Source organism: Felis catus, chromosome A1 (genome assembly GCF_018350175.1).
Source record: "Felis catus isolate Fca126 chromosome A1, F.catus_Fca126_mat1.0, whole genome shotgun sequence".
Taxonomy (NCBI): Eukaryota; Metazoa; Chordata; class Mammalia; order Carnivora; family Felidae; genus Felis; species Felis catus.
The window spans coordinates 187,860,630-187,887,325 of NC_058368.1; the positions used below are offsets into that span (position 1 = coordinate 187,860,630).

Below are 26,696 nucleotides of genomic sequence, written 5' to 3' on the forward strand. Positions count from 1 at the left end.
TGTTTTGCTCAGGCTTGCTTTTTTTTGGAGGTATGGTGAAGAGGGCCTCTGCTCATGATCTGGTGTGATAAGGGACGCTGTATCTAATGAGTGTACATAAGTGGCCTTTGAGTAGCGAAATGGCGCTCTTGATGCCTTCTGATGTGCTGTGTGTAGCTCTGGGAAGGCACCCTCCACCCCCCTTTTTTGCTCTTTATACATATGTAGACAGTATGCTGTGCAGCTGACTTGCACATAGCTTGATTTGTTATATAAATTTGCTCCCGTGTGTAGGCAGCCTGTGCTAGAGGAAGGCCTCTGGTGCTTCAGAGTGGTCCACAGCAGCTGAGGATTCACAGAGTTTAGTATTGTTTCTGGTGAGGTAAAGAACATAAAGCCGCACAAAGAACAAAGCTAAAATCCCCCCTTTATTAGGCAAATGTTCATCAGGTATTTTAAAAAATATACTCCAGTGCAGATTGTGTGAAGGTGACAAGTTTTGTGTTGGAATTTGGCCAGATGTACCTCGGAAATAAAATGAACGCTTCTGCTGGTTTAAAGTGGAAGTATATTGTTTTCTCAAATATTGGTTAAGTTTAGCTGATTTAAAAGAAAAAAGTATGATCCTATAATCTATGCAGGGCTGAATTTAAACAACAAGGACATAATTTTTCTCCTATTTACTTGTACTTAACTACCTTTTCTTCCTTTTCTTTACTGTATTTCAGCACAAAGACATTAGCAGGCTGCTGGTTTCATGGACCTGTACCACAGTGACACAGAACACCAGAGCATCAGGACTGAATGAAATTGGAGATTCAGATTTTTAAAGCTGCACTAAGAAGTAAATGTTAAGGCAGTGGTTAAAACCAACAGTCTATAAAGGGGCACTTGCAAATTGTGCTATATTAAACCCAAGACAAGGCATTAGGGGAATGTTTTATAAAAAAATAAACCATTGCAATAAGTTATGCATGAGAGGAGGAGAAAAGTGATACGAAACACGCAAGGAAATCACTTGAATTTTATGTATGAAGAATCACTGACCGTAACTTTTTTTGAATGTGAAGTTCTTACCAGTACAGTTTGGACAGGCCTAAGAAGGCAAGGGATGATGACAGAGAAGCTGGATTATTTTTTGAACTAAAACTTTGTGCTTTCTTCAAGGTTTTGTTAATCAGTTCAGCTATGAGCAAAGGCATTTCTAGAATGGATCTCCTGTGAAACAGCAATAGTCACATATGCCGAGGTGAGGCCAAGGTTTCCTTCAGGTGCTGGTGGAAACAACAGAAAAGATGATCTAACATCCTGCTAAAAGGATGGCAAAGTGCCCCACTCCACCCAGCAAAGAGATTTCGGACCTTTTTCTTTCTTTAATAAAGCAGGGCTGTATTATCTTGAATATACGTTTGCTTGTTAGAACATATTAAGATGTATTTATTTGCCACCAGTATTTAACATTTGTGCACATTTTCATAACAGCATTCTTACCTTTTAAATTCTGACTCAAAGTGGATAGGCTAGTGTTGATCTTAGAGTGAAAATGTATACTCTAAGAGCTAGTTCTTAATCCTACTGAGGTGGAAAGGCTTTTGCCCTGAATTGTGATGTGGACCTCTCTCATGGAGAGCCCTTCCTTCTAAGTGCAAGATACTCATTCTCCCAGGTGTCAGGTGGGACTTGACCCTGGGTACACGTAGTAGGAACAGACCCATAAAGAGCTTTCACGCATGGCAAATGAATTCTTATTAATGGAGACCATACTGTTGCTTTGGTCTTTGGAAAATACATACTATGAAAAACTTTAATTTTTCTTTTTAATGAATGGAGAAAACATGAGAAAACCAGATGGACCTATTACTACTACATTTTTAAGGCATTTTATATTTGATGGTGCCGTACTTTTAATAATAATACTGAAGTTTTTTAGTGGCAATGCTGATTTATTTTTTACAAGATAATCCATATTGATTACTTAATACAAAAAAAAGGGAAAAATGCCAAAAAATAAAATACAAAATTCATTTGAAGCAACATAACATAACTGAACATTTGGCTCCAGTGTTCAGACTTTCCATAATCTTACTGTATAGGTTTGGAATTACTTAACCCCACACTCAGGATTAAGAAAAGGGTCTGGGTAAGAGTTGGGAAACATTTAATATACTTGACTAGGACTTGTTTTACGACTCAAGAAGAAAAGGTGAACAGTCTTCTAGTGAGCTTAAACAAATTTTGATTACACTGCAAATAATTAAGTTTGGAGTGCATTCTAAACTCTTTTTGGAAAGTTCTTCATGAAGTCATTACACACGTTTGATCAAATCTGAAAAAGCTCAGGAACTAGCAGCAGGGAGTTCTAAAGATTACATGTACTTCTGTGGCGCCCTCTTAGACTTGGGTCCAACTTGTTCTTTCAGATGTTGAGCACCAGCAGTACCTTTCAGGCTCACTTTAAGGACCAGAGAACTCTAAGCCATGGTGGGTTGTACAATAAGGATTTGTAATTAAGCGTTAGAATGCGCAGTGATGGAAATGACCAAGAAATAATACAAAGGCAAAACCTGATCTCTCCCAATTCTTTTTAAGTATCTATTTTTTCTCATGACAAAACTCTCAAAGGCATTTTGTTATAAACCACATTTTCATTTTTTAATAAATGAAATTTGGTGGTGTTTAAAACCTAGACATACCATGTTGCTATTTCACTTTTCATTGCTTTAGTTGCTTAATATTTAAGCTTTGCTTCATGCTACCTTTGTATTTCAAATCTTCACAAGCCTATTTCATTTTGTAGACTTGAATGACAAAAATTGTTTCTCATCTAAAGTATGCTAAGACTTCAATGTTAAAGAATGTTGTGTAACATTTATCCAATAAAGTCTTGATTTTTTAAAATTTAGTTATCTAAAAACTTTTGTTTACTTTTTAGGAGTTAGATTTTTTTTTTTTTAACTATTAGGACTCAACCACTGTTGTTCTTTAGGGAGCCGTTTTAAGTAACACTGCCTCCTTAGGCGAACAGCCTGTAAGTTTTTATTTAATCACCGGGAGATTTTATGGGACCCTCTATGATCAAAGGATAGAAGAAGGGTGAATAGTTTAATTAGGACCCTGTACACAGACATTACTGTTTTCTTCAAATTCTAGTTAACATATACTGTAATATTGTTTTCAGGAGTATACGGTTTTCTTTTCTGATGGAAACAAATTTACTACCATTCAGAGTTGGATGTGATTAAGTATCTACTGGTAGGTTTAATTTTAAGAAGTCCTGCCCTTATGGATAAATGGTTGCTTCTTTAAAAGCCCAGCATGTCTGGGGCACCTGGATGGCGCAGTCGGTTAAGCGTCCGACTCGATCTCGGTTCAGGTCATGATCTCACGCTTTGTGGGTTTGGGCCCCGCATCGGGCTCTGCACTGATGGTGCAGAGCCTGCTTGAGATTCCGTCTCTCCTTCTCTCTGACCCTAACCCACTTGTGATCTTTCTCTCTCAAAATAAATAAACTTAAAAAAAATAAAAGGCCTAGCATGTCCAATGTGTTTAAGCAGAAACACTCGTTTTCAGGAAAAAATTAGCCTTTTAAAGCCTACCAGAGAGCTGAGATTTTTCAGACCCAAAAACTTAAGTTACTGTGTCTCACCCCCAAACCAGCTCATTTGAGATAAGCAATTCTTTAGAAGGCTGCCTGTTATTCCAGAGTATATGCAGAATCTTTAAGCTCAAATATTCTCCCATTTCAGTTTATCTATGTAAGTGTAAAGACGAGGCCACTGGATTATGGCTCTGTTTATATTTTGTATCCCCCCTGAAGTTTCCTACTAATGGAAATGGAACTAGAGAGAACCAAGGTAAAGAAGCCATGCACACATCATCTGGAAGGCCGCCACATGACATCTACCCCGCCCCGATACAGTCCAGATCATGTTATATACATGTGTCAGTGTGTTTACAGACACCCCTCTTAACAAAGGAGAGGGGATGAGTGATGAAACCCATGGATACAACTCAGGACCTTTCTGGTCTTCATATAAGGAAATGTAAGTTTGGATTCATGCCCTGGAATCCTGTATGGAATGTACCAGTACCTCCATGGACATGCCGGGTATGTCACTGCAAATATGCCCTACAGATAAAATTAAGCTGTTTTCCTGCTTTTATACCTAAGAACTCATTTTTCTTCTTTCAAGTAGTGATTCTTCCCTCAGTGCTTTGAATAGAGCTGTGTTTTCTTTAAGCATACCTTGCTCTAGTGGTGAACATCCTGCCAAATCTTTGCTTATTCACAGTGAAATTTCATGGCCTAAACAAGTAGGTATCATATCAAGAAGGTAATGAACCTGGAAGGAAAGGGTATACGTCAGGAATACTGTGTCAGAGGAAGAAAGAGCTGGCCAAACCCAAGCTGCTAGGTCACCGTACTTAAGCATACTTCTGGGATTAGCCCTTTCCCGATTCCCTTGTGAAACACATTTGTAGAAGCAACCTTCTGATGCAAGGGAGGCAAAGTGAGTTGGTGACATTAAGAGGATGTTTCTATACAGATAACCTGCTTTACAGGTATGGATTCTAATCTAAGGTCTACCAGTCACCTTCTTGACAGAAGAATCACACGGTAACCTCACTGGCCAAAACCATGGAAGATGGAATTTTTTTCCCTTGAGTGAACTAGTCTATAATTTTGTGCTTCTGAATTCTAAGCTCAGTGCATGATTCCTGAGTGGACAGCTCAGATCTGTGATCTAAAGCAGGTGAACCATATCATCAGTCTGAAGTACCTTGAGGTAAAGGAGTTGTCTGCTGTGTCACTGTTCCAGAAAAGCACAGCCAGGGGCTTCAGTAAGACACAAAGCAACCTTGTGGAAGACAGGGATGGGGCCGGGGATCCTTCACATGTTTAAATGAAGCTGCTCTAACACCTGTAGAAAACAAGGCAGTTACTCTTGACCTCTGATGTCAGCGCCGCCAACGGCAGGACCTCATCAGTGTCATGCTGCCTCAGGAAATCACCCGACCTTCTCTCCCAGTTAACTTCGTGAGGAAAAGTTGCAAATAGCATATTCTATTTTGGGCTAGTCAAACTATTCCACAAAACAATGTTGTGTACGTCAGACCAAGTACCAGAGACCGTCCACCAAAGCCTACATTCTTTGAGATGTAAACACTGTTCTCCCTACTTCACTCCATTCCCTTGCTTCCCATTCCTGGCCTCCCTGAGGACTTCTGTCTTTAGTCCGCCTGAAGACTTTACCATCTGTGGATTTCTAACTTGTTACATTTGGGGAATTGGAGGGCACTTGGGTGCTCAGGTGGCCTTAGGTGGCTGCCAGGTGGGTGTTCAGGTGGGGTGCCTGATGTAGACATCCACCTGACACAGCATCCCACAGGGGGACAACAAGCTTCCAGTATCTTCGTATCTAGCTCCTCACCTTTGGCACTAAGGATTTCCCGGAGAGGCTTCTGAGTTGGTTCCCTTCACATCCGCCACGATGCCTGATGGCTTAGAAGCCCCAGTGCCAGGCAGGAGTTCCCATCTGGTTGGGCTGTATTTTTTCAGCAAGCCAGAGCTCTAGGAGCTGGGACCAAATCGTGGCTGAGAGTGGTTAGCTATGCGCTTCCTGGGCAATGAGACAGCAGGCCGTGCCGTGCTTTAGCTAAGAGGGAAGTGTGGGCTTCCAAAGTTGCCTCCTGAGTGAAAGCAAAAAGAAGGTAAAGAGTCATATTTCTAGTTCTGGCTGATACAGCTTAACTCCTATGTGATGGAGTTTATTCCTAGTTTGCAGACCTCACAGAGTTGGAAAATTCTTATTATAGAATATTCTAAACATCTGTAAAGTAGACTAGCATAACTAACAAACCCCATGTATCCAACCCTAGCTTCGACAATTAGCAGCTTGTTGCCAGGAGGACCGAAACGTTTAATGCCCTGAAGTATGAGGGCCATGCTCACTAGTTTTCATATACTCATGTTACTAGTTTCTTGACTGTCCCTTGAAGGGTTTGAAGCAATTGTTCTGATACTCTAGGGTTATTTTAGCCCCGCCTCTCGGGTTGACTGGTAGCAAGCAGTCCATTGCTCACTTTCAGAAGCACTAATGGGCTTGGTTTAGTGGGGACTCAGGGCAGCTCTTGGCAGACAGCAGGACGCAAATGGACACGATCACCTTTTTCTGTCCGGCTTTTAACTGTACAGTTTCCTGAAGGTACAGACTTCCTAGCCCCTTCTGGTACAATGTGCACATGCTTCCTCTTTTAAAGGAAATGCAGGTGATGGAAGGACTAAGCTCATAACTATCGAAGTGGGGGGGGGGGGGGGGGGGAGTGGGTTGCAGGGTGAAAAGGAGCATACACACCTCGCTAAAAGTGTTCCAAGATTTTTACCAGGGTTTGGGGGTATCAAGCACGCAGTACACCCCAAAAGACGTATTAGAGGAAGAGTTCAATGCCTTCAGAAATGAGGGGGCGATGAAGGGAAAGGCTGGCTTACGACAGGAAGTGATCACAGCAACACAGACAGAAAAGGCAACAGCTGAGCTGGCAGTGACCCCCGGGGCTGCCCCTGAAGACTGAGCTCCAGCAACTCTATGCTGCCTTGTAGGCCAACAGCAAGCTTAAGGGAAGTTCAGATAACAGAGGAAAAGGGACAGAGGCTTAAAGCACTGATTCTTCCTGTCCTAGGAGGTTTCTCAGATTGGCACCCTGGTCTTAGAGGGTTACTGGACCTTGCCCTTTAAAGACCTTAAGGATATTAAAGCAGCCATTCACCTGCACAGCTGTTCCCATCCTCCTTGATCTTCCCCTTTGACATTTCAATTTTTGCTAAACAGGTTGTAAAAGACAGGATTCACAGGTCTGGTTAGCTCTTAGGATCAGACAGACAACTCGGCAAATACGTCTCCCAATCAGGTTTACATTTAATACCTGCTGCCAGTTCTCTAGCCCATGACATTTCACTCAGTAAAATCCCTCCCTCTGTCTTTCTAAATCAGTCTGGATTCCAGCTTCAGAGCTGTGTAAAAGGAATTCAATTACATTTCCAATAGGCTTGGAGGCCAGCTCAGCGACCCACAGCACCAGAAATAATCACCAGGCCCAACAACATTTCCAAGAGCAGTTCCCTACTTTTAATGCCACAAAATGTTGCGAGAAATAGGGACTTTCGTCATTTAAGACTGAACAAGCATTCATGCCTTTGACTATACCTGAGTTAACTGTGAAGGTCCAATGTGTGAGGTCTTGCCATTTTACTGAAGTTCAAATGTAGGCCCAGTGCCACGATGTTCAGGTCATTAGCTAGTAGGCTCAGCCACTCCCCAGCCTCCACATCTCGGCATGGTGTAATATTCTCTATTCCTACAAGCACAATAACTTGTAATAAGATATGGAGTTCTGGGGGGTGAGACAAGGGGCAAAAGGGTGGGGGGAAGGGAACCCAGGGCAGCGTTTCTGATGGAAGGGAATCATATACGGAAAGTCAGAGTTCTTAGGAAAAGAGGTTGGATCTTTAGAATATAACCATAACTCAGATGCATGACATGAGGAAAAGGAACAAATCTACAGTGCACTCCACAGAAAAAGCACTAGATGAGTAGGACTTTATTGTAGGAATAGTCCCAGTTTCCTGGGTGAACCTGGGTGAACAGAAAAGTCGCTCATGTCAAAGTTAGAGGGGTGGTTAAGACATAGTATGGAAATACAGAGAACACAAGATTCAGTGGAAATGTGATCTGGGAGAGGGTGCGGAGGCTGAAACTACACAAGGTGGGGATTTCTGAAAGTCTCAAGACAAACCCTTACAAGTCTCTAAGATGCAAAAATGAAAACTTACAGATGAGAAGACATATGCTTACAAGCCAGATTGAATGCTCAACATCTCAGGACATTTTTTTTTAATTTTTTTTTTTTGACGTTTATTTATTTTTGAGACAGAGAGAGCATGAAAGGGGGAGGGTCAGAGAGAGAGAGGGAGACACAGAATCCGCAATAGGCTCCAGGCTCCGAGCTGCCAGCACAGGGCCTGACGCGGGGCTTGAACTCACGAACCGCGAGATCATGACCTGAGCCGAAGTCGGATGCTCAACCGACTGAGCCACCCAGGCGCCCCCTCAGGACATTTTACATGGCTGCACAAGATGGGCTCCCCGCTGGCTTAAAGTGACTTTCTTTACAAAGTGTCTTTTTAAGCTTCACAGTGTATAAGTACTGGATTCACTGTTGAGAAATCCTAGCTGAGCCCTCTAAATTAGCCAGAACTGCACACCTATCCAAATAAAAACACTACTGTAGAAAGTTCTGGGACCATTAACTGTAGGGTGTTAAGGCCATTCTGGGCAATACACAGGGAAGTTCCAGATCAATCCACTGGTCTCGACTAGGTGAAACCAAGCTATTATCTTTCATTGCCTCCCACCATATTCTTTGGAAGGTGAAAAATAGCACATAAACCTGGCTGACATTAAAAACACTTGCCAGATCTTAAGATTTTGAGGAAATGACTAGTTTCTACTTACCCTGAGATAACATATAACGGTTAGTAAAGGAGACATTTTAAAAATCAGGTACTAATCAAAGGGTACAGATACTGGAGACTTCTGGATTGTGATGGTTATTCACATTGAAAACACTTCTTGTAGAATGCTCTTTAATACCAATTAACTGGGTTTCTGGTAGAGCAGTAGGTGTTGGTGCTATTAAAAAAATAAACATGGCCCTTACCTTCCAGGAGCTCATGGAGGCAGGGAACAGATCATATTATTTAAATAATACGTATCTTAATAGTCTTCAAGGAAACTGTTGAAGGAGATCCAAAATTATTTTGATCCATCATGATATTGTCGGAGTAAGAACATATACAATATCAAATGCTTCAATTCTATTCAATTCATTCTAATGTCAACCATTTTCAAAAGGTTGAATCTATTTTTTCTTCCAGATTTGTAAACAGAAATAATTGTGGTTGATTAAAAACAAACAAACAAAAAAAAACCTCCTTGGCTTAAGAAATTTCACACTTAGGGGTGCGTGGGTGGCTTAGTCGGTTGAGTGTCTGACTTCGGCTCAGGTCATGATCTCACAGTTCGTGGGTTTGAGTCCCGCATCGGGCTCTGCACTGACAGCTCAGCCTGGAGCCTGCTTCGGATTCTGTGTCTCCCTCTCTCTCTGTCCCTCCCCTGCTCACACTCTCTCAAAAATAAACGTTAAAAAAATTAAAAAAAAAAATTCACACCTAGTTAGATTCTTTCAAGATTCATTGTGAGATTTCAGCAGGGTGGAGGTGGTGAAGGGAGAAGAAGCAGAGAGGAAGGCCTAAGAAGCAAAACCTGGGCACCTGAGTAGCTCAGTCAGTTGAGTGTCCGGCTCTTGATTTCAGCTCAGGTCATGATCTCACGGTGTGTGAGTTCAAGCCCTGCGTCTGGTTCTGTGCTGACAGTGCGGAGCCTGCTTGGGATTCTCTCTCTCCCTCTTTCCCTGCCCCTCCATTGCTCATGCTCATGCTCTCTCTTTGAAAATAAATAGACTAAAAAAGCATAACCTCTGGAGCCTGTGGCAATGACAATGTCTTAAGGAAGGCTGTATCTAGGCAAACATGTCTATTTCCTCACTCCCTGGAGGTTCAGACAGGTGCTCAGGAATCTCAGCTCTGACCTTGGCTGAGTCTCAGCTGTTGAGCCCAAAGTCAGAATCTGGCAAAGTAGCTCTCAAAATGTGATCTGAGGGGAGCCTGGCTGGCTCAGTTGGTAGAGCATGCGACTCTTGATCTTGGGGTTGTGATTCAAACCCCATGTTGGGTGTAGAGCTCTATTAAAGAAGAAAAAAAGTGCCCTGAGGCCTGCCAGGAATTCCTGAGACCCTTTCAGGTCTCCAAGAAGTCAAAGCTATTTTCGCTAATACTAAGAGCTAGGTCAACTGCTTTTCTCACTGTCACACTGTCATGGGTGTGCCCGGTGTAGGATTCTCCAGGCTACGTGACGGGATACTGTGACAACCTGAGTGCAGAAGCAGATCTGAATCCTGCTAGCCTCTACTAAGCCACGCGTGAAAGAGATTTACAGAAATGTAAAATGATGTCATTCTTCTTACTGAAATGTTTTTGTTTTGGAAGACATTTTTCTAAAACTATTGTTTTTTTAAAAAAAAAATATATATATATAAACAAGAAATATATTTGCTATTTTTAAAGGAATTAACTAAGTATTTAAGGGACTTCTCAGTTTTAATTTCTCATCTGGTAAACATCAATGGATAAAATCCACATAACCCCAAACACTCTTCAAACGCTCTGGAGTGTGAGGGTCCTGAGGTGAGCGACCTGGGAATCGCTGCTCTGGCAAAACGGCTGCACAGGACGCCATCACCACCGAGAGCCAGACACAGGCCTTTTGGCCAAAGCTCCTGCACAATCGCTGTGATTCCTCACACACACTTTTTTGAGAACTTCAGATGCCAGATTTATCATAAAGACAGCAAAGCAAAAGTAACCACGTGCTTTCCCCCTCTCCTTTTCCCCTTAATTCCATTTCAAAATCCGGAAGAGAGGCTTAGCATAGCACAGAATTAACACTGCACATCATTCTGCGACCGACCAACGCACTGCACTCTAAGGGGCTCTGAGGAACAGATCAGAGCCGTGGCACATCTGGACACGGGGCAGGACTGCTGCAATGTCACTTACAGAATTATATGGGCACTTCAGTTCTGAGATGAAACCTGCAAGTCACTGCCTTTGACACTCAAACCAGAACTGAAAGCTTTCACCAACAATCAGTGATGACTAAGAAAGCCCAAACCTACCTTTGAAACCTCTGGGTTTGTGTAGTCTAAAAGAATATGGTTTTGTCTGGGATTCACATACCGCTCTTCTTGAATGGAGCTACTTTAAGTTGAAACTGTTAAGACTGATGCTTGGGCGAAAACACTGATCTCATCATGATCTGCACAAACCTGAAGAGGCCCAAGACACTGTGTGAGGTGGTTTCTGCATTCTAGTACCTGGCGGAATGGTCAGTTCTTCAAGATCATCTTCGAGGTGGCAACTAAGACTGTGGGCAGATCTGTGAATGCTGGTAACATTCAGCAACACTGAGCCTGAAGCCAGAGGAGCCTTCCGCTTTAGCTGTCATTATGGGGACAAAATTCACAAGCCAGCTCAGACCGTCAAAGAAAGCGTTTATTACCACAGAGGAAACCAGGAGACGCTGGAGCCCATGCCCGGCGGCCTGAGCAATGTGAGTAATCAGGGAGAGGGGGCAGCAGGCGGGAGCCTCATGAATCATGTCTGGGTAGTCTCTGAACCTGGCTTGGGCCAGGAGACACTTTGGCTGGGCTTGTGTGTATAGCTCAGGGAGGTCAGCTTTGACAAGCAGGCTTCTGCCCGGACAAAGCAAAGGTCAGCCAGAATCAAGGGTAACAGATGCATAGACACCACCTTAAAATGGAAATCAAATTAGGCTTATTACATCAGAAGTGCATTTGACCTGGATCATAGAACAAGAGGGAGAAGGGAGCACTGGGCCCTAGCAGATAGCCTGTCTTTGAGATAAGATGCTTTTGAAAGTTAAATATTGGCAGGGCCTTCCCCCTTGCTAACAGCGAGCAGCATACAATCTCCAAGCCAGCTTCAAAAGCTACTGTAAACTTTGTTATCTGTTATTATTTGGATTTTGAACAAAATTGATGGAGTAGGAACCAGTAGAGGAATCCTGTTTGATCTGGAAATTTTCGGTGGAGAGTCCAAAAGGTCGAAGAACCAAGTTCCCAAGATCTTTTAGTTTACCTGCAATGTAAAAGTGGAAATTCAAATAAATATGGGGAATAAACAGATGTAGGAAGACCTCGACTAATCCTGCCTTCCTATCTGATTACAAAATATAAAGGACATCTCTCTTCAGTTAAAGAAACTCCTGCTTTTAAAATTATGAAAACTTTAGCCCCCTCAGCAGTGTGGTCACACTTTAGGGCCACCCATCCCCAAGCTTTTTTTTTTTTTTTTTTTTTTTAAGTTTATTTGGAGAGAGCAAGTGGGGGAGGGGGGGGGGAGAGAGAGAGAGAGAGAGAGAGAGAGAGAGAGAGAGAGAGAGAGAGGGAGGGAGGGAGGGAGGGAGGGAGGGAGACACAGATTCCAGAGCAGGATCCAGGCTCTGAGCTGTCAGTGCAGAGCCTGATGTGGGGTTTGAACTCATGAACCGTGACATCGTGACCTGAGCCGAAGTTGGACACCTAACCAACTGAGCCACCCAGGCACCACCCCCAAGACTGTACTTTGTAGATGATCTTCCTGCCCCAATAGGCCAGGACCAACAAAGGACACAGGCCCTGGGATGAGTGATGGCCAAAGTGACTGTTGCTCCCAGGGGGGCTGAAAGCATACTGCCGAGCCCCAGGGCCTGGTGCTAAGGGCAGTGGACCCTCCAAGTCTGTTCTCTGTGGAAAAAGCAGCAGCTACCTGCTGCATCCAATTCCACTCAGCAGACTTCTACTGAGCCTGGGTTCACACTGAAGAGCTTCCTGCTTTACTAGGGAAAGCCTTAGCTTCTACACCAAACTCGTTGCTTCTCAGGAAACAGGGGTTCTTATTCCTTTGATGGCACCACCCACCTCAATAGTCCAGTCTCTTCTCCCCAAGATTTGGGCTTTACTCATTAATCACAGGTGCATTCACGTTTCAAAAACCAAAATTGAGACACGTGGTATAAACAAGGAGTTTTATGTGGATTCTACATATAAGAGTGCCACAGAGTTTGTATGTCAACAGCTGGAGATTTATAGGGACTTATGGGGCAATGGGATGGAATATTTGAAGGTAGGAGCATTTTGGAAAATTTTTGGCTGGAACAGGTGAATACACAGTTTCAACTCTCTCTGAACAATTGTTCTTGCAGGTACGCTTCCAATGGAGAGGAGCATGGGGTAAAGGGGAAGAAGCCCCTAACTGTCAGAGCTACGGGTTCCTTCCCACCGTCCCACTTGTTACCAGCTTTCTCTCTCTGAGGCCTCCCGCCTTGAAGCAAAGCCCAAGCAGAGAACTTACAGATGCATGGCCTTCACATGTGAAGGCCTTTTCTAGTAACTCGTTGCAAGAACTTTTGGTCTCAGTCTAAGACTTATCCCCCGGAAGCTCCCAGACCCAGGCTAACCAGTCTCCAGACAGGCTTCCCAAACTTAAACCTGGATCACACGTGCTGAGTGCGCCTGTTTGAGGAGAGGCGCTGGCAGCCCATCCCCACACCCAGGTGCCGCCCAGAGCACAGCCTCAAGTGGATGGATGCCCAGGTAGGGGCCACAACAAACAAAGAAAGGAGGGGGCATCCTCAGGTAAGCATGAGTCACCCAGGACCTTGGCGGTCTGTCCTGGGGTTGAGGAAGGAGGGCAGGGGGAAACACACATTTAAAGAAGCCAACTAAAAGGTCACTGCTGGCACAACCCTTGGCTCTTCTGACATGGAGCGAATGAAAGGAGAATGAATCTCAAGGGATGTTCACACCACGCTTCTCAAGAGCAGCAGTGCCATCTGGCCGCCTCCTCTGTTCGAGGGCCACTCTGGACTGGCGACTGAGCCCTGGGTGCCCCCTGGATGGAGGTCTTGCTGCGAGCCCATCTCACTGCACAGCAACCCGTGAAAGCGCCAACTGTACGGGCTCTGCCATTTGATGCAATGGGAGCTACAGACTTCGGAGATGCTCTCGGTCTAGCGGGGAGGCAGACACAGGAGCGAGGTGCGCCCTGAGCCCCGGGGAGGAGCTCTCCGCCTGTGCAGGGGTGAGAGGCACCTCAGGAGAGACTACACTGCAGTGCGCTGAGGAACTGAGAGGGGCAGGACGCTGGCATGCCACTGTGTTCCGTGGATGGCAAGGGGACAGGACTTTAAACTGCAGATGGAGAGGGACAATTAGGGCCTTCTGCAGGTTCTCACTTTGCTTGCCCTGCTGAAGAAGGTGCCCACCACAGTGAGCCTTGCACTTTTAGCTTAACTGATTCTCTGGACGGCACTCATGAAAACGTGCTTCCCCAGATGCCCTCTGCCGACACCTGCATGTCCCAGTCAATGACCGACTGAGCTCGGTAGGGGCAGACCAGGTGCTCTGACAGGTGAGTGGGGCTCCCCGATGGCTTTGCTGGAACTTTCTGAGCACTACATGCTGGGTGAGACTTCCTACTCCGCTTCCCTCTATCCTCCACAGCCATCTGACAGCTCCCACCCCTCTGCCCCACTTCCCCTTCCAGGTGTTTCCCCGATGGGTTTCTTGTACATCTAATCTGATCCTGCTTCTGTTTCTCTGAGGACTCAGCCTGCACACAGGCTATCATTCTCTTTCCTTCCGTTCTCGGCCTTTCTAACATTCCGCAATAGTTTTACTATGTGATCTCCAGATCAGAATGTGGGAAGTTCTGCCTGCTACGTGAGACAATGCACACAAAGTGCCTGAGACACCTGATAAAGACACGATGAAAAAGTCTCCATGTTAGAGACGACCTGAGGTTCCCAGACTTGAATCTGACCAACAGTCCTAAGTTCACATGTGTGGCATCTCGCTGTGTGGTAGGGAGGCAGAGACAGGAGACAGTCACTTCACCAGAACAAGCTGAGATAGGATGGGGAAGACAAGACACACACACACACACACACACACGCCAGTTCACGGGGAAGCTGAGATATGAGTGCCAGGAGAGTCAGTAAGAAGATTCCTTCCTGGGGGTGGGGAGGGGGGAGCCCTGCCAGAGCTTCTCGTGTAAGACTGTCCATGCGAATCATCATCAGAGGACAGACAGGACTGTAGTCATTTGAGACAGAGGGAGCGGGCAGGGCTGGCAAAAATGGTTTGGATAAATGTATAGAGAGGGGTGGGCAAGGGCAAGCAATGTGTCCAGTGGGCTCGGGCATGTTCTTATGAGCCAGGCCAGAGTCTATGGCTCTTGTGCCACGGGGAAGGCCACTGAAGATTTGAGAACTGAGCTTTAAGGGTTAATAATGCTGTGGCAAAGGAAGAATGAAAAGGAGAGCCTGGAGGTGGTCCTGACAGAAAGTTAGTGCAACATTCTGGGAAAGCAGCCATTTATTTATTCACTGAACAAATATCTGAATGCCTATAATGCTGGGTAAAGAAGTTCTGAGGGGTGCAAGGCTGGCTCAGTTGGTGGAGCGTACAACTCTTGATCTCGGGGTTGTGAGTTTGAGACCCACACTGGGTGTACAGATTACTTAAAAATAAAATCTTAAAAAGGAAGAAGAAGAAAAGCTCTGAAATCAGACTGAGGCCAGTGAGAATATAAGGGAACAGAGTAAAACATTATGGTAGAACCAATGATTTTTTGGTTGAAAGATGATTGAAAAATTCATCTTTTGCTGTTTATGGTTACAGCAGACAAGCACCTTCGGTAGAGATCATGCTCATAAATATACTCACACTCACCCTCAGGAGTTTCCCTGCTGTTGTTTAGAGTCCGGTTGGATGCTCAGAGACTAATGCAGCTTCCTGGCCCCTCGGACAGGATCTGCCACATTAGCCTATCTGCCACCCTTTCCACTGGCTGCCAAATTGTACGCCTTCCCTATCTAGGCAGTAATCGGTCAGATTTTCTTATTTCCACTTGGAGCAGATCTGGCACCATCACTCAGCTGGGACGTGTCAACATGTCCGTGTTAGGATCTCATCTATTAGACTAACTGCAGGCAAAGAGAAGAGTCCCAAATTGCTTGTGCTCAGACAGGAATGTTTATGACCAGAGATCAACGCTTGTCACTGGATCCAGATCTGATAAGTGTTAGTTTCTATGCCTCCAAGCAACACTGTGTCACAATAACCCAATGGACTCTTACACATAACTTCTCCTTGGAGATACTGTGTGGCAGTCCATTCACCCTGGGGAGGGCCAGGAATGCCATTTGTTTTCACTTCCTTAAGACAGCTGGGGATTGGGCCCAGCAGGACACAACTGAATCCCGACTCACTGCATTTCCTCTTATGAGGCAGGAAAACTAAGCCATGCAGCTGCCTCTTGCTTTCCTTTGAGCAAAAGGCAAATCAAGCACAGAATATGGAAGATAAAATAATTCACAGCCAAATCAAATGCCTACATTAGCTTTTGGGTGAAAGTGGAGGCTGAAATAAGCCTTCCCAAGAACTGTCAAAGAAGCAGGAGTGACTTTTTTTTTCTTTAAAGTTTACTTATTTAAAGAGACAGAGAGAATGCAAGTGGGGGAGGGGCAGAACAAGAAGGGGACAGAGGACCTGAAGTGGGCTCTGTGCTAACAGCAGAGAGCTGGATGAGGGGCTCGTACTCACAAACCGTGAGATCATGACCTGAGCTGAAGTCAGACACTTAACCGACTGGGCCAGCCAGGCGCCCCAGGAGTGACTCTCTTGAGAGGAGCTGGAGAAGCAGCAACCAGGGAATGAGGCAGAAAGCAGGGCAGTGAAAATCTACAAACTGATACTCTCTGAGGGAATAATGACAGCAAGGGATTGGTTTAGAGACACTCATGTGGCCAGAGCACACTGCATGTGGAGTCTCTAACGAGCATCAGGCAGAGTGGCATGAAAAGAAATATGAAAAAAAGACCCTGGATTTCCATACCCACATGTATGACTTCAGAAGGTTTTTTTTTTTTTTTTTTTTTTTTAATGTTTATTCATTTTTGACAGAGAGAGACAGAGCATAAGCAGGGGTGGGGTGGAAAGGGGGACACAGAATCCGAAGCAGGCTCCAGGCTCTGAGCTGTCAGCACCAGAGCCTGACGTGGTGCTCAAACTCACAAACCATGAAATCATGACCTGAGCCGAAGTCGGACACTCAACCAATTGAGCCACCCAGGCGCCCCTATGACTTCAGCAGTTTTAAGAGACAGTGACAACGTCAAGGCTTTCTTATGACGTTGGGTGAGGGAGCTGGTTCTAGGACCCTCTACTATGCAGAGCAGAGAAGCACCTAATGCACGGAAAGAGCCAAAAGAACGTGTCAAATCTTTGCAAAGACAACGGACAGGTTACTTCCAAGTGACCTTACGTAGCTCTTGATCACGGCATCATACAAGATGGTGTTCCTAATTCAGTTCACAAATGTGCACTCGTTAGGTTGCTAGTGGCCAGGAGTGAACACCTGAGAAACTTCAGGAATCAGGAGAGCAGAAATATGTTCCAAAAGGGTGTAAGGAGGTGATGGTATGAGTGGAAGAGCTGGGCTGGACGGGAACAAGGCCCAGGCGTGTGCCACAGTGGCTGGGCAGGAAGCAGCCGCAGGTGCCTATGAGAGGGAAGCATTACTGGGGTTGTTCTAATGATTTATGTAATTTTTTTTCTAATAATTTTCTCAATAACAGGCTAGAAAGGGAGAAGCAAGGATGTTCACCCTTTCATTAGTCCAACTAGGATTTTTTCCTTCACGGAGGCAGCTTTATCGCTCTTTTTTCTAACAAAAAGGAAGTCAACTTACTGAGAAAAGAAAAAGAAAAGAAAAAGTCAGAGATAACTGAGCAAACTTAAATAAAAAAGCTCATTTTGTTAAATAATGACCTCACTTTGTAAATGCCAATGACAAGTGGTATTGAGCATGCTTTTAAAATCTTTAACTGCCAGTTTTTAGCAGAAGCCAGCCCAGAGAAACCAGCACTAAAAATTGTGTGGTCCACTGCAGAAGGCTTGCTCAGAATGTCTAGGGGTGAGAGGCCCCCGAGGACCCCCCCAGCAGAGGAAGCACAGCCATGGCACCTGTAAGGGGGAGGGAAGAAGTCCGGAATGCTCTTGTGGGGCTGTGATTCCACCTCAAGAATGCTCTCTCCCTTTTAGGCTCTCCTACAGTGGGGAACACCTAGAGGCAGTATCTTATTCATGATCCTTCTACTGAGTAAGAATGTAAAGGAGTCTAGTTATTCATACTTTTTATGTTTAACAACAAACTGACATATGATTTACCAAGCAACTTAAACTGCTGAAATCCGATGAGGGGAGAAGTCATTACAGAAGAAACTGAGAATGAATTCAACTTGAATATTTCAAATGAAGGGGACAATATAAGTAAAACCCAAAGCTACAGAGACAGAAATTTTGGCTCATGAGAATTTAGAGGGACTCAGCCAGCCAGGCAAGGAGAAATGGAAGTTTTGATTCCATCGGGAGTTGACAATGGCTATAAGATTCTGTCTACATCCATCCCTTCACGGTTTCAAACTGGCTCAAAGAAACAGACCCGGAAAACAACAAGGGTCTTTTCCAAGTGCACTGTGGCCACCCCAAATCTCCTCCAGCCTGAATCTGGCTCAGCTAAGTACAGATACTAGCTTTTTTCTAAAACAAAGAGTCACTGTTAGAATAGGTGAAAAATTCTCTTTTCCCTTTTCTTTGAAGAAAGAGTACCTCTAAAATAATTTTTTTTTTGCTCAAACAAGGTGTCAATTAGGGAAAACTGTCAAGTAGGTGTAAATTAGGGAAAGAAAGAGCCTTTTTTGGAAAAACTGGGGAATGCTTCAGAAGTGTCCCCAACTCTAAAAACAGTTCTTAGCAGGAGCGAGAGGTTTTGGATTGTCCAGGTTTAATGGCTTGTTCTCAATCAGTTCTGCTATCAGACTGATCCTTTGGAAAATATGTTCTCATTCTCTGGATACTGACACCTATGCGGTGGCCATAAATGGCCAAGTCCAATTTATTTTAAGATTTTTTGTTTAGGCCCACCTGATGGCAATATATTAAATTCAATTCACATAGTAGATTTAGAAAATATTCATAAGGTAAAACACAAAGCAGATCTTGAGCAGGGAAAAACGACACAGGTTATAAGCAGAATGTGCTGGAGAGCTCTCTGTCTAGGAAACTTGACTCCCTTGAGTCAAACAGGCTGTTCATGAGAAGGCTTCTCTGACCCCAACTATAAAATGCTTCGGCAAATAAGAGAAATAAACCATGAATCCATTTGACGTATGCTTCACTCACACTCCTTTGTTCTCCTCACCATTTATTCCTCATTCCTGACTTCTCATGTCTTCTCAAACACTGAAGGGACTCTCATGCCATTTTCAAAACAAAAATTCCCTTAGTTCTGACACAGTATCGGCTGGTAGTGACTATACTCTAATGAAATGAAAAACATAAGTCATTTACTCCATGAAGAAACTCAACTCTTTTCATGAAATTCATGACCTGAAATAGTTGTTAGTGGGATCCCAGGTTGAATCACATTTTACATTCTTGAAGGCAGGAAAAACTAAATAGAAGTTTAATTTTTGAAAAGCTGACACCCTCTCTAAACCACTCTAAACCTCCTGGAGTCCAAAACAGCTCAAACTCACTAGGGCCATGGTTTGGCTCACACAACAAATGAAGGGCCCCAGAGCTATTTCTCACTGTTGTATTCTCCTCCAGCAAGTACCAAATCCTGCTGTCCGCATCCTGCCTCCCAGCTACCAGGGCCATGGGAAAGTAAGGGGCGCAAACTTACCTAACATCTCTGCCTTTAGCTTTTCATTACGTTCTTCAATCTGCTTAGGTAATCTCTGAGGGGAAAAGAGGAGAAACAAGAAGAGCTGGTGAAAAATCTTCTGGCTTTGTTTTGAAATTGGGCAACACACACTTAATGTGAAAGTCAGAGCAGGTGATGTACATATATATGATCCTGTTAAATACAGAAAAAAAACCCACAAATATTTGTGGGTGAGCTACACAAAGGAGTTTTGTCTGGTTCACTGCTATACTCCCAGTTCTTGGCCCAGTGGCCTGGGAAGAATCTCAATAAAAATTTGGTGAATATACACATAAAAAAATTTCTGAAAGAATACATACCAGCTGTTTACAGTGGTAATATTTAGGTGGTAAGATTATAGTTTATTTATTAAAAAAATTTTTTTTGGCTCATTTATATTTTTTAACTTGAAGTCCTTTATTAATATAATCTAATTTGCTAAGAAGGGGTCAGATCAATATTGGATATTCCTAAATGATCACCTAGCTCAGGGTTTTTCAATCTTGGCAACATGATATCCTGGACTACATAATTCTTTGTTGTGGGGGTTGTCTTGTGCATCTTGTGCAGGATGTTTAGAGCATCCCTGGCCACTAGATGCCAAGAGTACCATGCTGGTCATGACAACCAAAGTGTCTTCAGACATTGCCACATGTCCCTGGCAACCCATCCCAAATCATGCCAGCTGAAAATCACTGATCTAGATCAGAGTCTCAGATGGCTGCTTTTAGCTCTATGATCGGCCCTAAGTACTCTGCGATAACCCAGTTATAATAATTCAAAATAAAATAAATTCTTTATGCGTATGACAACTAATATAAAAGGCTTCCTTTTACAAACGGTTTAAACCTAATTTGCCAAGGATAAAGGCTACCAAGAATTTAGCCAAGATTTTAAGAACTCTATTCCTTTTCTCCATGTCAAATTAAGTCAATACTACCACCAGAGATGTCAAAAGTCACATAAAGCACTAAAACTGGTGTCAAATTTACTTATGTATTTAATGATCCGAATCAGTCTTTTTCTCATTGCTCCATTTTTAGATAAATAAAAAATTTGTTATTACTGAAGGAATTCATCTCGAGGGTGCAAAAACACAAAGCAAAACAAAACCCAAACCACCTAGGACATTAATGCAGGGAGACCGGTCAACATCTCTCAGGTCTGCTTGGTGGAATAATGATCTCGTGAAATGAGTGGGAAGTCCTACATGGCGGGGCCCTGCCCAAATGCTCTCAGCATCCAGACAGGAAATGTAACCTAGGAAATCAATCAGTGTAAGGCAATAGAGAGCAGCATAGTCAGCAAGGAACTGAAGAGTTCCAGCCGAATGCCAAGACACAGGAATTCAAGAAAGATCCAGTATGTCCACACCTCCCAATTTTTAAGAGGGGTCTGACTTAGATTTTCATCTAAACCTTTCCATTTTAAAATGCTGCCTTCGATGAAAAAAACGTCCCCACCGTCTCATCTCCTGGAGGCCTGTAACCTGTGCTGTGTGCTGGTGCACACGACAGACCTCTCTGTCCTCATGGCCAGCTGGGAAGTTTGGCAGCGAAGAAGACTGTTTAATGAAGTCAGTGTTTCTCAAACGTATCTGAACATCTGTTATCTGGGAGGGCGATAATACAGACACATCCAACTCTGCAGCACGCGTGTTAGAGGGTGTACTGCTCTGCACACTAGAGACCAAGAGCAGTGCTAAAGGTAAAGGCACAGATCCAAGGTTATTTTTAAGGGGAGAACTCCAGTAATATGTAGCTAATTGACAACTGACCTAAAAATACTGTGATGTTTATTAGAAGCAAAAGGATCTACGGTGCCATGGACAAGAATAAGAGTCATTTTAAGAAAGATAAGGAGGCTAATTTGGAATATATTTAATTGGAAACATGCTGGCCATATAATAACTAGAAACTCGGTGACTGAAAAAGATGGACAGAAAACCAGAGTTTATGATCTATAACACTAAGATTCATTTTGGACTAAACTGTACAACTACAATGGACAAGATCTGCCTAGTCCAACAATCAAACTGAGTTCTTATTAACCCTACAGATGAACAGAATGGGGATTAAATGGCATATGGTCACAAAGTTAGATCTCCCATATATTTTGTTCCAGGTGCTAGTCCATTATTCGTGATCACTTTGACTCCTTAGACCGTATTTGTGATTGGTGAATAAAATGACAAAAGTGTGAAAAAAAATATTATAATATAAATATATAAAAAACAGAACGTAGTTGGGTCCCAAAGGATTATTTAAGATTCAGTGAGTAGCAATACACGGAACAGAAAAAAAAACACTTAAAAAAATTAGGTTTACCAGGATACCTGGGTGGCTCAGTCACTTAAGCGTCTGACTCCTGACTTTGGCTCAGGTCATGATCTCATGGTTCGTGAGTTTGAACCCCGCACTGGGCTCTGCGCTGACAGCACAGAGCCTGCCTGGGATTCCCTCTCTCTCCCTCCCTCTCTGTCCCTCCCCCACTTGCTATCTCTCTCTCAAAATAAATAAAATAAATAAAATAAATTGGTTTACCATGCAAGCTTCTCTTGCTTGATGTATTGATGGATCTTTTTCTAATATGGATTTATAGTCCTCCAGGGCTTCATCTAGCTTATCAGTCTTCTCATACAACTCCGCTCTCCTCAATATTGCCCTGATATAGCTGGGGTTTAACTGAATAGCTGTAAAAAGAGAAGAAATCATTGTTACCATGAGGAAAAAGGGCCTGCACATCCTCAGCTATATCATGTTTCTTTTTTTTTTTTTTTTTTAATTTTTTTTTCAACGTTTTTTATTTATTTTTGGGACAGAGAGAGACAGAGCATGAACGAGGGAGGGGCAGAAAGAGAGGGAGACACAGAATCGGAAACAGGCTCCAGGCTCCAAGCCATCAGCCCAGAGCCTGACGCGGGGCTCAAACTCACGGACCGCAAGATCGTGACCTGGCTGAAGTCGGACGCTTAACCGACTGCGCCACCCAGGCGCCCCTATATCATGTTTCTTTATTAACCATCCTCCGAAGGTCTAAAGGGAAGAATCACTTGTCAAAGGCTACACCTGGCACAGGCAAACTTTTTCTTATAAAGGGCAAGACAGTAAATATCTCGGGCTCTACGGGACAGACCATCTCTTTTGCAACTACTCAACTCTGTGACTGTAGCACAAAAGAAACGACAATGTATAAATATATTTATTATAAATAAAAAGATGGCTGTGTTCCCATAAACCTTTGTTTATGGACATTGAAATTTGCATTTCATAATTTTCATATATCACAAAATATTTCCCTTCTGATTTCTAACCACTTAAGAATGTAAAAGCCATTCTTAGCTCATGGGCTGTACACACGCAGGTGGCAGGCTGGATTTGGCTTGATGGTTATAGTTTAGTAAACCCTGGTCTGTACCCAAAGTCCTGTTTTCACACACTTGTCCTTCATCTAGTTCACAACAGGCCAGAACACAGAGCCCATGTGCACAGTGCCAAAGTGAACAAGAATCTGAAGGTACAAATGAAAGAGTTGAAGGAACAGTTTGGTGGCAGATTCTGCTATGATCCTTTTTTCTAGGCTTCAATGACTGAGGTTACGCCTTAACTACTGAGGCTACATGTTTAGCTAAACCCCCATTGTTCCTTCAAACTTGTGTTCCAACACCTTTAGGTCACTGGTGCATAACACCCTTCCTTTTTTTTTTTTTTTTTAATTTTTTTAAATGTTTGTTTATTTTTGAGAGAGACAGAGACAGAATGTGAGTGGGTTAGGGGCAGAGAGAGAGGGAGACACAGAATCCGAAGCAGGCTCCAGGCTCCGAGCTGTCAGCACAGAGTTCAACATGGGGCTCCAACTCACAAGCTGTGAGATCATGACCTGAGCTGAAGTCGGACGCTCAACCAACTGTGCCACCCAGGTGCCCCATAACACCCTTTCCTTTATCCAACAACAATTGCCCTTTGAAAAATCCTCTGCCCATGTTTTGGATCAACTATATACTGTCTTTCTCCTATTCGTTTGTTTCTTTTTCTGTTAGAAAGCAATGTCATGGCTCTAGAACTTTTTTCTCTTCAAGTAATATACTCAACTTTTACTCATTCATGCTTTTAGTAACTATTTCTTTAGTACCAAATATATGTACTTGATGTAGTATTATCTCTAGAGTATAGTGGTAAACAAGCAGACAAGATCCTTCACATGAAGCTTTAAGCTATTCTAGTAGATAAGTGAAGGGAGGAAAATAAGGTAACTTCAGAGAGTGCTCAAAGACTATGAAAAGGGAATATCTGAGGGAAGCCAGCCATTTGAAAGGTGGAGTGGTTACAGAAAAAGGAGATCTGAACATCAACAAACTGTTCCTAATTTAAATTCTTCTAACCCACACATCTCACACAAATTAAGGTTAAATAACTTCCTCCAAACAAAACAGTATATTCAGAATTAGTTCTAGCCCAACACAGTAATAGATCGTAAGTACTTTGCTAGATTCAAAGTAGTAACACTTTCCTTCAGTATATTAAGAAGGAAATACTAAGTATACAGAAATACTAAGCATAAAGAAAAGAAAGCCAGTAAAGAAGGTGATTAATTAATGTGAAGAAAAAAAAGAGAGGAGTTCATGCTGAGCATGAGTGGGACTAGATAACATACAAGCTTCCTTCTAACTCTTCAATTCTCTGAAAGAAAATACTATCCAAATATGGAAAACTGAAAAAATTTCCCAAATTATTAATTACCTAGAAATTCATGAGAGTAGTAGGACGCAAGGAAAAGTGATCATGTGTATTCTCCAAACCAACTGTCTGGACTATTAGGAAATTTTTGAAACAAAAACAAAAACCAACCAACCAACCAACCAACCAACCAACCAACCAACCAACAACCCAATAGTGATCCTATGGCTGGGAGTGTGTCTATATGTTGGTGAGATGAAAAGACCATAATGGAACCCAGGTAGCAGACAGTAAAGTCTCGGTTCACTGTATAGAATCTGAAAATGTAATTAAAATGATGGCAAGTAGGTTTGGAGGAATTATTACAAGTGAAAAGAGTACCAGTTCCCCAATAGAAGCTGCCCCTCACTGTGCTGCTTCTCTCTCCACAAACACACAGATCCAGATGCCCTAGCAGCAGTTAAAATCTCCAATTTCAATCTCCTCAGAAAGTAATTCAGACACTACAGAAGTGAATCCTGTTCCATGGGTTTCTGTTGCCAAGGTAGCTTTGAATTTTTCTTCACATATTTACTAACACAGGATAAACTGACAGAACTATCTATTCAAAAGCATGTATACTAAGGTGACTGTTATACAGTACCTCCAAGAAGGCTGAACTATAAAGCTTCTTCTTTTAAAGGTTCCAGAATAAGGGTACACACATGTACAAGTACAGTTGACCTTTGAACAACGTGGGGGTCAGGGGTGCTGACCTGTTTACCAGAAGCCTTACCAGTAACAGATGATTAACACATACTATGTATATATGTTATATACTGTATTCTCATAGCAATGGAAAGCTAAACAGAAAAAAAAATTAAGATATCATAAGAGAAAATACATATAGAGCACTTTAATGTATTTATTGAAAAAACTCCACGTATAAGTAGACCCATGCAGTTCAAACCTGTGTTGTTCAAGGGTCAACTACACATATCTGACTGATTCTATTTGTTTGGCTGAGGTAATTAATGCTCTCATATGTTAACATACAACAAGACTAAAAAGTTTACCTTTGTTGCAGTCACTGATGGCCATCTCTTTCTTGTCCTAAAAGGAAACAAAACATTAATATGTGTCACTCTAGTTCTATCTTAATAGTTCCAAGAGTCAATAACATACACTGATCATTAATAACTGCTTGTGGAGATGCACAATACTCTTCAAAGACATCACATGAAAACATGCATGATATTTCCAAGCTAAAATTCAAACTAATGGTGACAGCTCTGATGTAAAAGCCTTCTAGCAACAAATTATTCATAGTTTCTTCCTAACACCTTTAAAGATTGTTGCATTTGACCTATTATATTTGCAAGGCACTTCACATTAGAATGCTGATATTGAGAAAAGGTTGTGATCAATGAGCAGGGCAAATGATTGATATATGAATAACTATTAATAACCCTCCTCTTTGGCTAGCTGTTGTATTCTCACACCCAAAGTGGTATCTTCCAGAAAGTATGCATTATGGACACACACTGTGGCTTATCGTTAGTCTCGGTTATAAATCTTAATTTATCCACTGATGAAATAAAAATACAAAATAATTCATGAAATAAGATATCTAATTAAACTTGCTGAATCTAGAAGAATGGCATAGTGGAAAGAACACTGGATGTCAAAAGAACTAGACTGGAAATCCAGCTCTGACACTAACCTATTTAACTCTTCAAGCAATGTCTATTTTCCCCAAATCAGAAGTTTTCTACAATATTTCAGAAATTTTAATTCAAATAAATGTTCAATACTTCCTATAATGGCTATTGGAGAAAACACTAAATATTTTACACAATATTTCAGAGCAATGTCTATCAAACTGGGTTTCAGAATTCAATCAAAAACAATTCCAGGAGTGGGGAGTGACTGCCTAATCGGTACAGGATTTCCTTTTGGGGTCACAAAAAAGGTCTGGAACCAGACAGTGGTGATGGTTACGTAATATTGTGTATATATTTAATCAAACTGAATTGTACAGTTTAAAATGGTTAAAATGGTCAGTTTTATGTTATTTTGCATTTTACCCACAACAAACAAAAAAGGTTTCAGAGTCATCTGGGAGTCACTAACTATATTATCTCTCTTCCAATGTTCATCGTAACAATTTACATATTAAAAGCTCTATGAAGTCCCGTAGTAAAGATATCTGTATACTTTTGTGTAAGTCAGTATATCCCTAACTCACCATATTTGCATAAATCTAAAACACACAATTTCATATTAAATTCTTTTTTTTAATCTTAAATGTTTATTTATTTTATTTATTTATTTATTTTTTTTTCTTGTTCTTATAAGCAGTGTTACCTTTGATATTTTTGCCACTCACTGGATTTTCTCCCTAGGATAAATTCCTAGAAGTAGGATTAAAAGGGTATAGACATTTTTAGAGCTTTGGATATAAGTTGTGAGTGATTCACAGTTAAGTTCTCTAATCATCTAGGTTAAGGTCCATGCTCTGCTTTCTTTTTATTTTTTTATTTTTTTTTTAACGTTTATTTATTTTTGAGACAGAGAGAGACAGAGCATGAATGGGGGAGGGTTAGAGAGAG

General features: G+C 42.5%; 2 protein-coding genes and 1 long non-coding RNA gene across 14 annotated transcripts in view; 1 reads left to right on the forward strand and 2 right to left on the reverse strand.

The window, feature by feature from the left end:
- The window catches only part of PWWP2A (PWWP domain containing 2A), a 35,672-nt gene extending 32,791 nt beyond the window's left edge, over positions 1-2,881 (forward strand). For all 9 annotated transcript variants that reach the window (XM_023260066.2, XM_023260068.2, XM_023260069.2 and 6 more), the window contains one exon: positions 708-2,881. Coding sequence is in view for 6 of the 9 variants with exons in the window: in XM_023260069.2 (XP_023115837.1) it covers positions 708-809 (102 nt within the window). In the remaining 3 variants the exon portion in view is untranslated. The remainder of the gene's footprint in view (positions 1-707) is intronic.
- On the reverse strand, positions 390-9,373 carry LOC102902406. Its single transcript, XR_439591.5, has 5 exons — positions 7,185-9,373; positions 5,412-5,670; positions 4,761-4,901; positions 4,226-4,322; positions 390-1,253 (listed from the first exon to the last, which is right to left on the reverse strand). It is a non-coding gene; the product is annotated as an uncharacterized LOC102902406 (long non-coding RNA).
- Positions 9,374-11,131: 1,758 nt separating this feature from the next.
- The window catches only part of TTC1 (tetratricopeptide repeat domain 1), a 47,247-nt gene continuing 31,682 nt past the window's right edge, over positions 11,132-26,696 (reverse strand). For 3 of the 4 annotated variants that reach the window (XM_006927944.5, XM_003981316.6, XM_045036141.1), the window contains exons 5-8: positions 25,161-25,197; positions 21,973-22,121; positions 19,409-19,463; positions 11,132-11,755 (exon numbers count right to left, since the gene is read on the reverse strand). In XM_006927944.5, coding sequence (XP_006928006.1) covers positions 11,622-11,755; positions 19,409-19,463; positions 21,973-22,121; positions 25,161-25,197 — 375 coding nt within the window. In that variant the 3' untranslated portion in view covers positions 11,132-11,621. Of the gene's footprint in view, positions 11,756-16,712; positions 19,042-19,408; positions 19,464-21,972; positions 22,122-25,160; positions 25,198-26,696 lie in introns of those variants that run through there. The other variant, XM_045036145.1, reaches the window with a different exon arrangement.